Genomic DNA, 14,952 nt, shown 5'->3' with positions numbered 1-14,952 from the left:
CATTGGTCACCCCCCTTTAGAACCACAGCCTACTGACCTTCAGGCAAGGAGGGCTGGATGTGGGGGCCGTGTTTCCTGATGACCGTACCCCCTGGGCCAGGATGGGGCCGAGGGCTGCTTCATCTTGGCCTCTGAGGCTCGAAGCTCGAGGCTGGGCCTCTGGTCTTAGGGTGTCTGTGTCTTGAAAGACATACCACCCTTGGCTTCTCTCCTCAGCCTGGCGGCCCCTCCCTGCCTGTCTGGTCTCACCCCTATGAGTCCCAATTCCCAAAGGGGCTCTAGCTCTCACCAGGGCCCGTGCTGACACCCTAAGTTGTGTGAGCAGTTGCAACCACTACAAGGCCATGTTCCAGTCAGTGGCTCCAGCCCAGTCACTGCATGAATCGCTCTGATCAAATCCTTCCAGGCTCACCAGGGTACTGATGGTCTGTGACCTGCTGGGGCATGCATGCCCGTGGCACAACCCCTAAGTCCCAGGTCTCCATCTGTGTGGGAGAGTAGCCACTGATCCATGATCTTCCTACCAGTCCCCTGTGGGGCCTGGGAGGTCTTGTCCCACAGTCTGTACCTGCCAAGCCTGCCCCAGGAGAGTATGTCCAGAGCTCCTGGTGGCGGCCTCCCCCTCTCCCGCCTCCCCCTCTCCCACTTTCTGAACTGATCGGCTGGAAACTAATAAAGCAAGGAGACCCAGCAGGCTGCCGTGTCCCTGACTGGGTCTGTCTCCACCCTTAAAAAAAAAAGTGCAGTGCGCATAGGAATTTGTTCACAGTTTTTTTTTTTTAACTACAGTCCGGCCCTCCAACGGTCTGAGGGACAGTGAACTGGCCCCCTGTTTATAAAGTTTGAGGACCCCTGCTTTAGAGTATCAAGAATATTGTCATAATCTCTGGCTAAATCAGAGTTTTAGTTCCTTGTCTTTTTAGTTCCTTTCTGGAGCACATTGTAAAAATGCTTTAATTTAATTGTTACAAAGTGGGGAATTTTTATGCCTTATTCATTTTCTAAGATAAATGTAGATGTATTGTTGCCAAGCAAAAATATGTTCTAATATGAGTGGTGTAATACCTCTGGCTTTGAATGATTCTCCCATTTTTCTAAGTATGCTTCTATGAAATTATTTTTTATATTTTTATAGAGATAATACTCTCCCATATCAGGAATTTGTGCACCAGGGAAGTGCTATAGAATTTACTTGAGAAATTGCCTGCATTTGGATACTTATGATACAGAAATGTCAATAACAACAATCAAAGAGAACATCACAACATGTATCTTTGAGTCAGGGTTCACCTGAGATACAGAGTTAGCCTTTTTTCCCCACAAGGAATTGGCTTATGTAGTTGAGGAGGACTAGATCAGTATGTCTGAAGTCTGTAGGGCACTAAGGAAGGGAAGATCATGTACTGGCACTCCATGTAAGTGGACCAACAATCTATGTGGACTCTCTGAGCTCAGGAAGGCCTAAGCCTATCTTTAAAAGGTTCACATGATTAGGTCAGGCCTGCCCAGGGTAGTCTCCCTTTTGATTAATTTGAAGCCAGCTGATTAGGACTTTGATCACATCTACAAACTCCCTTCACTGCAGCATATAGATTAGCGTTTGAATTACTGGAGACACTAGTTCAGCCTGGCCAAGTTCACACATCAGAAAGTCATTACAAAGCATAGCTAGTAGATTGAGACATTGTCTCTTTCCTTTTTCTTCCTCCTTTTGTCAATACACCTGAGGGACTAGAGCGCAGATGAGGAGCTGTCACAGAGGCAACCCTGCTCCTCCACCAAGACTCCGAGGAGTGGAACTATGAGGAGTATATTCCCCACATACGATTGCCTCCCGGTGTGTCATCATGAACCTGTATAAGTTCTCAGAGCTTCAGTTATAGTTTGCAATAGGGAAAATGGAAATTTTCGATGGATATAAGAACAAAAATTTAACAATGAAAAGCAAATGGGAAGTTATAGAATCTGACTTACGCCAGTAGGACATTTGTTGGCCCGCAGGAAAAGGGGATTTGACATAGCAAATTTGGGTGAGCAACTAGAGATAAACATTAGTAAAACCCAACTGAGTTGAAACTGTCCAATATGCTCATTATAAAGGTGAAACATGTAGCTTGGCACACACATATGTCCTATAGAGATTAATGTATGCTTCTCAAACTATGGATAGTCTAAAGAAGAATGGGAATTCCAGAACACTTCTTTGTGCTCATGTGGAACTTTTACATCCATCAAGAGGCAGTTGTGTGAATAGAACAAGGGTATATTGTATTGTTTAAAATCTGGAAAGGTGTGTCTGAAAATAAAAGACATTTGAGCCAAGCTCACAGCAATGGATTAATTTGCACAGACTCAGAGAGGATGGGGAGAAAGGGAGGCAGAAGGAATGTTTTTGAACAAGCTATCTTGACCCTTAATTATAGATAAAATTATTTTCACAAAATACTTTTACAGGCTAACTCCGGGCTAGGACATCTATAGTCATGTCAAATATATACGTTTGACTTATAGTTTCTGATGTATGACTAATGGTCATGATTTCCTTAAATTTCTCTTACATAAAAGTCTTTCTATTTTTTTTTTGTATCATGAAGCAATTTGTAAATTTGCAAATTGTTACTCAACTGCATTAACTCAAAGGTATTTCTGAAAAATCCTAGAAACCATTATTAAACAAAGATATTTAAATATGAAGCTCTTGTTTCTCAGTGTATTTTCTATCAGGGTCAGTACACTTTTTCTTTTTTTTAATTTAAAGAGAACATTTATTGTCTTGAAAGGGACAAAAACAACATAAAGACACAGGCACATTGTCTGAATGAGGGAGGCCACTAGCATGAGGATTCAGTCAGGATGCTAATTAAATAAGCATGGGACAAAAGGAACTGTCACAAATGTATGATTGGTGGCAGATCAATATATCACAGTTACAGGTGGGACTACAGAAGCTGGACCACAATGAGAACCAGTGTTAAATAGAAGAATTTACAAGATTGGTCCAGGGCCTTCCGACTACGGTGAGCAGGGCATGACTAATAGGGCATGACTCATGATGATGTGACTCTCTTCACTGTCCCCAATAAGGTGATTTCTATCAAGGTCACACTTAAGCAAGTCCTTAAGAGAGATTGTCCCTTCTGGGATTGACTGGAGAGGGGTTGAAGTAATCTACTTTCCAAATGTACTTTGCCTGAGGAAAACATTATGTGTAACTTTGGCTAATGATCAGAAGCAAGTCAATGGATGCACAATCTATGTGAGGATCTGCAAATGGATTTTGTGCTATCACTGTCCCCCACAGCCTTCTGTAAACTAGGGTGTTCAGAATTTAAGCTCTAATACACTCCCTCCTCTGATCCTGGATTATATTATTAATAATATCAGTAATTCTTTGATCACACATGATGTGTTTCTTCCATGTGGACTGGGCTGCACTTGTAGGTCAATACACTTTTGAAGACAGTATTTCCATCACTCTAACTCTTCCCAAAGAAGGCTGTGCTCTTCATTTCACACTCTGTCAAAATGCCAGCTTTTGCATTGTTGAGGGACTCCAATTATGTTCTTTGAGTTCAGGGAACAAAAAGTAGTCTGAAAGGGCAAGATTAGGGTTGTAGAGGGGGTAGGGTAGTAAGGTTTCCCAACGCAATTCTCATATGACAGCCCACCCTACCTCACTCTAGAAGAGTGAGCTGGTGTGTTGTTGTGATGGGGGGGAAATTCCTTGGTACAACTTTCCTGGCTTTTTTCTCACTGTGTTATGTCTCAAACAACATTCTTTGCTTTTTCATTTAGATTCTCATACTTGTTCCAATGGCTACGCAGAACTCTGACAATATTCATAATTAAAGAGTTTATTGGGAAATTTAATAGGTTATAATGCAGGTGAGAAATGCTCAGGAGGCAAATATTCAGTCCGAACATGCTACTGGTTCCTTTAGGGCTGCTAACAATGTCCAACAGGCGTACCACTCAGCTGCAAGCCTCAACCGGAAGGTATTCAGCTCAAGCTCCATGGGGTCAGTGAGCCCAGAGACACCCCCTTCAGAAGCCTGCTGCCTGCTAGAAAGCACTGCTTTACTTGCTCTTTGGGCAGTGAAGTTCCCCACTCTGTCTCATGCTTGCTCTGGCTCCTGGTTCTGCTGCTCTTCATGCTCCTCTACCACTCCTTGGATGTCAAAGCGGCCTCTGAAACAAGGAGGTCACTGCACAGGGATCTTGTGGTCCAGAGGACATGCTCCACCCTTAGCTTTCGCTGGTAGTGGTGTTCATCCCTCTTGCTTCTCACATAGTTCGTTTTATGCACAGCAGGAGGGCAATCCAGTGTACCCTGTTCACAATTACCACAAGAAAACCCACAAGTAAACCCTATCAGTGTCTTTTCCCACCTTCTTACCCAGATCCATGCAGGAAAAGGCTGCTTGGTGGGAGTTACAGGGACTTTGGCTACAAGAGCTGTACCAATGAAGTTTTCAGTTTTCGTAAAACGTCTTCATAATAAGCCTCCATGATTATCTTGTGTCGTCCAAGAAAATCTACCAAGGTCACTCCTTTGGCATCACTCAAAACAGTTACCCTAACTTTCCGAGCTGACCTCTCTGTCTGGAATGTAACTACAGGCCAGCACACGGCCTCGGGAGGCACTGTTTCATGGACTCTATTTTGAAGGCACTCTCATTAGACGAAGACAAGTGTCCTACTGAAAAGACGTGTCTGCAGCTTCCACTGGTCGCAGAGACACGTTTACGCATGCTTTGTTTGGAATAAACGTGTGCATGTATGGCCTGAAGCCCTTGTAGCAATGTTTTTTTACTTACCCTCATGATATTCTCCAATAAAACTTTTTACTTTTATTTTAACAGAGCACACATTTTTTGTCTTTGACATTTTTGGGGTGTCCAAAGTGGATTATTTTTGGAGGCCCCTGACATCGTGAACTTGGGCTCCTGAGACCAGCAGAGGCCCTGGGCTCACCACCTTCCTGGATTCCCAGGAGTCAGCCCAGGTCAAAAGCCTTTTAAACTGAGCTTCACTTCTTGCAGTGTCACATTCTGGGATTATTGTTGGATTTCTTTTGTACTTTCATTTTTAGTACATTGGTAGTAAACATTTTGACAGGTTTGTTGACAAAATAAATCCGGTCAGACTGGCATTGTGATGTTCCTAGTCTTGATAGTTTGACTGTGGGAAAATCAAAGTCTCAGCCCATTAGATTTGAATTCTTCTTTTTCCTTAAAGTGTACATTTTTGAGTTTCAGCACGCATTTACATTTCAGTGCACACTGAGGTTTCAGTACACATACAATTTTTAATACTGTGTGTGTTTACTATTTATTCATCTTTATTTTCAAATTTATTTAGTAACTAGATGGGGGATATTAGCTCTGGAGACAGGAGGGCCAACCTGAGGCATTCTGGCCTCTTGGATGAATGACCACGTTGATCCTTGTATGGGCTTGCTTTGGGAATGCCGGCATGCTAAAAGTGATCTAGAAAATCAATAGCCGCTTCCCTGCAGGAGCTACAATGTCAAATCTCTGGTCTATTTATTCCAACTGGCCCAATATGTCTATTCCTTTGCCAGCTGCTAATTTTTTATGTTATTCCCTACTTTTTCATTCTTACAATAGTCCATCTGAACTTTCCTTTATTTTCTGGAAGAAACTGCTTCTGACTACAAAGCCCATTCTTAAAATGGCCTTTAAACTCAATACTATAAACTTCAAGATGGCTCCAGAGGAACCTTCATGATCCCAGTGTATCTTCTCTCCTTGGACTTGCATAGAATTATATTTTATTGTTACAATTTCCCAAAATTGTATGAGGACTCTTAACAAAATTGCTGTAGAATTTATGATCCTTAATGAAGCTTGCCAGTCCAAGTTGCCAGGTTTCTGTCAAGTAGTGCACCTGTTGACAGTACCAGGCTGAATAAACTGATAGCCTTAAACTATAACAATTACAGTTTCCCAACCAATATGGTCATTTCAAATCCTTTGGAGACACTAAGCCTGGTACTTGTCATTATCTCAAGAAGCCATGGCACTGGAAAACAGAGTGCTGTAAGTGAAAGAACAATCAAAAGAAAAAGGCTGAACAAGAGACCCTTCATTAAAGTATAGACTAAAGGGACTCTGGGGATACAACAGCGGCCTTTATTGTAATGATACTAAATTCACAAGGAAAAACTACCATATATATTTATAGAGAACTATGAAAACAAAACATTTCCAGATAGCCTAAGCTAGGTATTACATGACATATATTTTATTTGAGGGGAAAAAAGTTAATTTTTATTAGTTCCGGAATGACAAGAAATAAAAGGTTCATGGGTTGAAAAATGTTATACTCTGATATAACAGCTAAATCCCTAGCACTGAAAACCCCTGGAGAAAAAAAGTCTTTTAAGTCAGGCTTATGTTAGGCCTTACAAACTTCCCTTAGAATGTTCTGATAATTATCGCAGTCAAAATATCAGTCACATTATTGTTCCTAGATTTTCATTCGTCCCGAATTTTCATCTTACACTCTCTACCGTCCCTTTGGACAATACACATTTACTGTTACTGATCTCGGTGGTACCCATTTTCACTCTCATTGACACCCCAAGAACCAATATTTATTTGCTTTCACTTAGGAAACCAATCACTGAGTCTTCCACTTATGTTGATCAAATACTTTGTGCTGCTGTACCAAAAACAAACCATACTTCATTGCTGTTGAGTTGATTCCAGCTCACGGCGACCCTACAGAATGGGGTAGAGCCGCAGCCCTCCGATTTGAAAAAAAATGAATCCAAATTATTACAGTATTTTGATTGCTTATTTATTAGTATGTTCCACTTCCCACCAGGCTTGCTTTGAGTATAATACAAGGTTATTACAACGCAGCAGCTGATGGCCATAAATTTTCTAAATAAAATTCTACCACTCTCCACAGCAAATGAACATTATAATTCTTTGACCGTAACTATTTGAATTTAACTAAAACAACTCGACTTCTTGCAGAAAGTAAGGGGAAAATGACCTTGCGGATGAGGCAGTTAAAGAAATAAATTTCCCAAAATATTTTATTGGTGGCTCTAATTTTCATGAACTAACTTTAAGAAGCCTTTTATAACATCAATAATTAGCTCAAATAAGAAATTGGCACTTGAAAAAAGGCTGAATTGCTTACCAAGAAAATAATAAAAATTAGGAGGAAAATATTTATATCATATCTTTCAGAATACCTAGGTTAGTTAAAACTAAGGTGACCAGACATCCTATTTTTGGCGGGACAGTCCTGATTTTTAACAATTTTCCCCGCATCCCGCGGCGTTTTAAAAAAGTCCCGATTTTTGGAAAGAATGCACAAGTTAGGGTATACGGTTTTCGACTGCCATGTGGCTATTTCACCAGGATGTGAATTTTATCAATGGTGTCCCACTTTACCAATGTTAAAATCTGGTCACCTTAGTTAAAACATATATAAATAAATTTGGGTTAACCATTTTCTTTACGTTAGAGAGAAAAAGATATCCTAATATTTAGGTTTAATAATGCAAATAATTTTTGCCACTTGAAGAGTAAGGCTTCAAATCAGTACAAAACGGTTCAGTCATGGCCTACAGAAGCAAGGGCAGTGTGTATGCTGCATAATCATCATATCTCTTGAGAGTTGACATCCAGAAAGGTGGCACGCTAGGCAGACATAAACAGATCTGCTACAACAAAGATATGAAAGACCGAATGAAATAGATATAGATAATCATCATGGAACCCTGAGCTTAAATGTGAGAGAAGTGCATTGAACACTGAGTAGGAGATGAAGCTTAACAAAAGTGACCAGAGAGGATACATAGGGGTGAATCGTTGGTGGCTTACCATGAACATTTTGCAAGCAGCATTTAGTCAAGACAGCAGCCTGACTGCACACCCGTACACTGGTGGCTAGTGGTATTTGCTGTTGGTTTTTTGTGTTTCTTTTACTCCTGCCCCTCCCCTTGGCCTACCAAATAAGGGGCAGTAACTGTACCCAAATGTCCCAGCCACACCCATACCTCCTGCAGCCACACCCACAAGATAAAGGCTACTCCCTACTTCTATACCACCTGATCAATGTCTCAGAGACAACAGAAAATTTCAATTCACATGATATATGATAGTGGCTCACCTAATAGTGAGTACATTACAATGCCAGACCTATCCAGGGGAGGAATGATGTTAGAATTACCTGATAAGGAATTCAAGAATGGAATTTAGGTTCCTTCAACAGAGTGAGAGAAAGATGGAGTAAGCTGCAGACAAAATCAAGGAAAACACAGAAAAAACTTTGGAAGAATTCATGAAAACACTTCAAGGACAAAGTGACAAAATAAATGAAACATTAGAAACCATATAAAAACAGCAAGTAAAATAAAATGAAAACAGCAAATAGAGAGCCAGGAGATTAATACTAAGATTTTGGTAATAGAAAGGACAAAGGAGTGGAATTGAATCAATGGATGGATAAATTGGTGAGATTGAAGGCAAATCTTTCCACATTAGTGTGTTAGAAGAATAATCACAACACAGGATAAAAAAAAAATCCTTAGAAAGCTTAAAAATTATGTAGGGCACCATCAAGGAAAAATAAGTTACCTGTCAAGGGGAACCAATAAGAATAAGCTCTGTTTCTCAGTAGAAACCATACAGGCAAGACAGCAATAGGATGACATATATAAAACTCTGAAATAAAAAAAACAACTGCCAACCAAGGATCATGTTGTTGTTGTTACTTGTCTTCAAATCAGTTCAAGTTCTTTGGACAGATGAACAATAACAGTAGACAACAACCTGAAATTAAGATACATGACAACACTACCTGGAAGTCAACCCAGATATAGAAGTATTCAAAGTAAAACATAGCTACAAGACTGAAAAAGGAGATTCAGACTATCAATTTGTAACAAAGACAGTTTCAAAGTAAATAGAGGACAGACACAGTGTCATTACCAAAAACAAAGAAGCAAACAACAAACAAACCAAACTCACTGTCATGCAGTCGGTTCTGACTCGGCACTGAGACAGGGTGGAAGTGTCCCTGTGAGTTTCTGAGGCTAACTCTTTATAGGAGTAGAAAGCCCTGTCGTTCTCCCAAGGTGGTGGCCATTACACCACCAGGGTCCTTAATGCAGTTACAGAACTTCCAAATACAGAGCAAGTAGACTTCAAGATAGGACAGACACTATCTTAAACTTGGGAAGAAATGAATAAATTGTAGGGTAACCACAAAGAAAATGAATATACATCATCAAAAGAAAAAAGAAAAAAAGGGAAGGAAAATAACTGGTTAGAGAATAAACAAATGTTGGTGAAGAGGAAGACGATATATAATGAGAGAGAGGTTGGTAAGTATCGATGGAGGTCAGAGGAAGACACTGGGAGTTTTGCAAGCCTTAAAGGCAACCAAGGTAAACACTGTTTATACAAGAACCCTGCACCAGTGGTAGGATAATCAACCATTTAAGATCAAAGGGGCAGCACTTACCAAGGACAAAGTTCCGAAGGTGGGAAAGGAGGAGGAATGGACAAAGGAAAAGCAGGAGAAAGCGGCAAAGTGATGGTGCATTGAAGGGATTGCAGTGGGTGAGTTGGAACAAAATATGCATGAATTGTTGGATGTAAGACTGATGCTCTATAAACCTTCATCTAATTCACAATAAAGTGTTTTAAGAAATGGTAGTGGCAGGGGAAGGTAGTGGGAAGTTTTCAAAATTAAAAGCAACAAAGGCAAATATTATTATATAGACAATCCTGCAATAACTGTGATCTTGGATAGATTCTCAGGCTGAACAAATGTAGGGGAAAGAGTGGGAGTATACCCATGCATAGATATAGATTGACAGAGGATATTTGTATAGTTGTATTTACCTGTGCTACAATATATCTATGAATGTGGTGAAGAACACAGGGTGTAAAGTTATGAAAATATGTTAGACACAGCTAAACACCTTGAAGGAGTAAGTTGCTGGGCCTGGGGAATTAGGACCATTGTTTTAGGAGATGCCCAGGATAATTGGCATAACATAGTTCACAGGGACAGCGTTCTACACTCTACTTTGTTAAGTAAGTAGCAACTGGGGCTTTAAAAGCTCATGAATGGCCATTGAAGATATGACTCTTGGACTCTCCCTATGTGGAAGAAAAAAGAATGGTGAAAATAGCCACATGGAAAACAATTAGTCCACTGGACAAATGAACCATGTGAACATCATTATGTTGAAGTGAAATTATTTGGTATGATTCTTCTATCCATGACTTTGTAACTCCCAACAAATGATCATGCAAATAAACCTAAACTCACCTCAGTCTATTCCAATTCCAGTGACCCCGTAGGACCGTGTAAAACTGCCCCTGTGAGTTTCTGAGCCTGCAACTCTTTATGGGACTAGTGAAATCACGTGATTGGTTTTGCAATTGAGCTGGGTATATAAATGAGTCGTTTAAGAAATAGGACAAGAGAGAATCCTTTGACAATGAAGAAAGAAGAGCCACCACCAGGCCATGTGTGAGACCCTTGTCTGAAGTGGTAGAGGCAATAGAGGTACCAGTGGCTGCAGCCCTGAGATTATGAGAGAGAGCAAATGAGCTGTGCCAAGACCATGAGGAAGAGTGGTGAGTTTCCTGGTCCACAGAACAAGACAGAGGTCAAGAGGGAACCTGGCTGAGAGGCTAAGGACCAGAGAGAGACATGCCTCCCAGTGTGACTGAGAAGAGGTATTGGGACAAAAGAATTACCTCCTTAACATTTTGTAGCCTGTTAGATACCCTAATAAACCCCATAATTGTGCATATTTATTGTCTATGAATTCTCTGTGGTCACTGCAACCATTTATTACACCCAGCATAGACTTAGATGGTTGATATTAGAAGAGGGTAAGAAGAATGAAGGGTGGAGACATGTATGACCTCTGCCTTGTGGCTATTGGCCTTGGGCTAGTGTAGAGTTGTATTCTTCTCCTTTGTATAGCCAGAAGTCAGACTTGTCACCTGAGGTAGTTAGTTTATTGTGCCAATCTGGCCAGTAAATACATGTGGGGTTAATTGAAAGGCTGAGGGATAAATGGCTCAGTGAGCCTCGCCTTTCTAATTCTAGTGAAGCTACCTTAGCCAGTTCCTTGCTTCAGCTGGCAAGGCTCACTTCCTGCAAGACATCCCTGAGGAGAAGCCGCATGGACCTACCCTGATGCAGCCCTGGGTGCTGGAGCAGCCGTGTAGACCCCACCAGCGCTGAGTTGCTTACACATTCACTGACTCGGCTTTCCTCCTGCAGTCGGCATCATTGCGTCCGTTTTGTGAGATGGAGGAGGACTTTGTGGACTGGCGTTGGACAAATGGGTTAATGGGTTATTGTTGGACTTGTGGGCTTGGGCAGCACTGGGTTGGGATGTTTTCTTGATGCGCACTTAACCTTTATATAAAACTCTCTTATACATGAGTGTCTGTGGATTTGTTTCTCTAAAGTACCCAGACTAATACAGCCCCCATACCATTTCCTCAATAAGTTTCAACAACCTTGAGACCAGAAAAAGTGGGTTCCCAGCTACCACTACTGACTGATGTTTGTTTGGGCCATTATATATTGGATGAATTGCTTCCTTATACCTTCTATTCTTATCATTGTTTCAGACCAGTGTTGCACCTTAGGTAGCCACTCACAAGTTTTAAACCCCAGTAAGTGCTCACAAAGGAGGATGGAGAACATTGTCTCTGTGGACTTAATTGTGGCAGTTCACCTTGGTGTTCCTTGAGACTACTGTCTTGAGACCCTGGGTCCAGAAACTCTTTAAAGGTGTTTGGTCATGGCTAAAAATGTTTTATAACTTTGTCTCCTGTATGCTCTACTATATCCATTTCAGTTAAAATCTTAATAGAGATACTGCCAATTGCCCACTAGAAAGGATGTAAAATGTTAATTTGCACAACAATGTATTCATGTTACTATTGTTTTCTTATTTTACTTTATTTTCTAATTTCAGTATACATACACCTGGAAATATGGGAGCCAAGAATGAAGAAACAAAAATACAAAACCCAACCCTATAATTAATTTATAATGTAAAGCTAATTTTGGTATTCTGTCAAATTGATTATACAAAAGACTTTGAACTTATCCATTTTTAATTTGTAACTTAGACAAAGGAAGGAATGAGAAGGCTGACAAGTTATTCTTGTGTTTTTCTTGTTGATGAGTGAGGAGATAGGTATGTTTTCAATGAAAACATAAAAATATCAATTAGAGGCATAAAGATGGTAAATAGAGCAAAATAAATCAAATAATAAGTAGAATGATAAATGCAGGAAGACTTAATATGGGAATGAAAAAGGTTGGACAACTCCAATGTGTTCCATACGACTTATAAGACATATTACCAGAAAAATCTCCTTTTACATTTTTAAGATCTCTGTTAAAATCTCTAATTTCTAACATTGAATTGCATACATAATTATAATAGAGATGACATTTCCCCCATTAAAATTAATATTCCTACCTTTTTTGTCTTTTAAATAGATTGTCTGAAGAAATGGATAATTCTCCCTCCAAAAAGCATCTAGTTAAAAAACGGGTGAAAATACATCCTAATACAGTGATGGTAAAATATACTTCCCATTATCCCCAGCCTGGGGATAATGGCTATGAAGAAATCAATGAAGACTATGGAAATTTTATGGAAGAAAATCCAAAGAAAGGACTGCTAAATGAAATGAAACGAAAAGGAAGAACTTTCTTTGGAACCATGGACACTCGGCCCCCCCCAAGAGAAGACACAGCGACCAATGAGATTGGGCAATTCCAGAGCTTTGCAGAAAAAAACATTTTTCAGTCCAGAAAAATGTGGATAGTGCTGTTTGGCTCTGCTTTGGCTCACGGATGTGTAGCTCTTATTACTCGGCTTGTTTCTGATCGTTCTAAAGTTCCATCTTTAGAACTGATTTTCATCCGCTCTGTCTTACAGCTGTTGTCTGTGTTAGTTGTTTGTTATTATCAGGAGGCTCCCTTTGGACCCAGTGGATACAGACTACGACTCTTCTTTTATGGAGTATGCAATGTCATCTCTATCACGTGTGCTTATACATCTTTTTCAATAGTTCCTCCCAGCAATGGAACCACTATGTGGAGAGCCACCACCACAGTCTTCAGTGCAATTTTGGCCTTTTTACTTGTAGATGAGAAAATGGCTTATGCTGACATTGCTACAATTATTTGCAGCACCGTAGGTGTTTGTTTCGTCATGATCCCCAACATTGTTGATGAAGAGAATTCTTTGTTAAATACCTGGAAAGAAGCCTTTGGGTACACTATGACTGTGATGGCTGGACTGACCACTGCTCTTTCCATGATAGTGTACAGATCCATCAGGGAGAAGATCAGCATGTGGACTGCCCTGTTTACCTTTGGCTGGACTGGAACAGTCTGGGGATTATCTACTATGTTCATTCTTCAAGAACCCATCATCCCACTAGACGGAGAAACCTGGAGTTACCTCATTGCTATATGTGTCTGTTCTACTGTAGCATTCTTAGGAGTTTATTATGCCTTGGACAAATTTCATCCAGCTTTGGTCAGCACAGTACAGCATCTAGAGATTGTGGTAGCCATGGTCTTGCAGCTTCTAGTGTTACATATATTCCCTAGTGTCTATGACATTTTTGGAGGAGTAATCATCATGATTAGTGTTTTTGTGCTTGCTGGCTATAAACTTTACTGGAGGAATTTAAGAAGGCAGGATTATCAGGAAATACTAGACTCGCCTATTAAATGAATACCTGATTATTATTATCCTGTTAATGTTCAAGTATTATATGTACACTGCCATTTAATGATCACCTATAAATGTCTTTTGTGTTGTATAACTGACAGAGTGCTATATAATATATAATTGATATATGCAGATGAAGAAGATTTATTCTAGTCTACAGTAGTCACATAGATATTAAATATGTGAAATTTCATGGACCTAGTATCTTTACTTTTATTAATAAAAAGATAATTATGGTAAAAGGAGGTTAACTTTCATCACTAAAGAACAAGATTGAAAAATAATAATAATAAATTAAAACAAAAACAAAACAAGATTGAAGAAATGGCCCCTTTCAGATGGAACTTTTCTTGTCCTAAAACTCAAAGGGGAGAAAAAAATCTTGTCCAATTTTCTACAAATGTTTAACAAAAAAATGCTTCAGTATTAAAGTCTTCATTTGTGAAATGTAAACTATAAGGTGTGATGCTGAATACCAAACCTTGGGTTTGCTTAAGGGAACTTGAATCCAGGCAAGAAAGGGAACTAGGTAAGAAACTGACAATGGTGTCCTAGGTTAGGACCAATTCTTTCCAGTCTACTTGGTCCATGCCATTTTATAGATGATAGTTGGTGAAGAGTCTACTTATCACCAGACATACAGCTCTCTTCTAAAACTGTCCGTGTTTTGATTTTATGGCATGTATATATGTGCATTGTAGTAACAGTACGCTTTACCCCTGAAAGAGAAACTATTAGTCATCAGAACAAAGCAGAAAATTGATATGACATAATATCCTAAGATTCTTTTCAAAGGGCATTAGCCAAATTCTTACTAATTTAGCTCAAACAAATGTTGAAATGGTTCTGATTATTAAGCTATTGTCTTTCAGTTCCCAATTCACCTTCTGTGATGCTGTTATGGCTGTAATCAAACACTTTCCAATGTTAGCAATGTCTTAGTACATTCTACCAATAGAAGGCATTAAGTGATAGACTCAAGGCAGGAAAAGGGGAGAAGGGAATTTGTTTGTTTGTATTGCTAGCCCAGCATTGCCCAGCAGCAGCAACTAGCCCCAGCCTTGAGCTTCTTTTGATGCCTCTTCCCCACCAAACCAGCTTCACCCATATGCTTTTCAGAGTTCACAGGATGGCATCTGCAGACTGCATCCCTTCCTCAAGGTTCTGAG

At 40.0% G+C, this 14,952-nt stretch overlaps 1 protein-coding gene across 1 annotated transcript; it reads left to right on the top strand.

Moving 5' to 3' along the window:
- Nucleotides 1–4,864: 4,864 nt before the first annotated feature.
- On the top strand, nt 4,865–13,976 carry SLC35G2 (solute carrier family 35 member G2). Its single transcript, XM_004712099.3, has 2 exons — nt 4,865–5,005; nt 12,535–13,976. The coding sequence occupies exon 2, from the start codon at nt 12,548–12,550 to the stop codon at nt 13,784–13,786; it is 1,239 nt and encodes a 412-aa protein (XP_004712156.1). The 5' UTR covers nt 4,865–5,005; nt 12,535–12,547; the 3' UTR covers nt 13,787–13,976.
- The last annotated feature ends 976 nt before the right edge of the window (nt 13,977–14,952 follow it).

The sequence above is a fragment of the Echinops telfairi genome, unplaced genomic scaffold (genome assembly GCF_000313985.2).
Source record: "Echinops telfairi isolate 266 unplaced genomic scaffold, ASM31398v2 ScPeMD7_16;HRSCAF=60, whole genome shotgun sequence".
Classification (NCBI taxonomy): domain Eukaryota; kingdom Metazoa; phylum Chordata; class Mammalia; order Afrosoricida; family Tenrecidae; genus Echinops; species Echinops telfairi.
The sequence above is the reverse complement of the archived record's forward strand: the minus strand, read 5'-3'. Positions and strand labels throughout refer to the sequence as shown.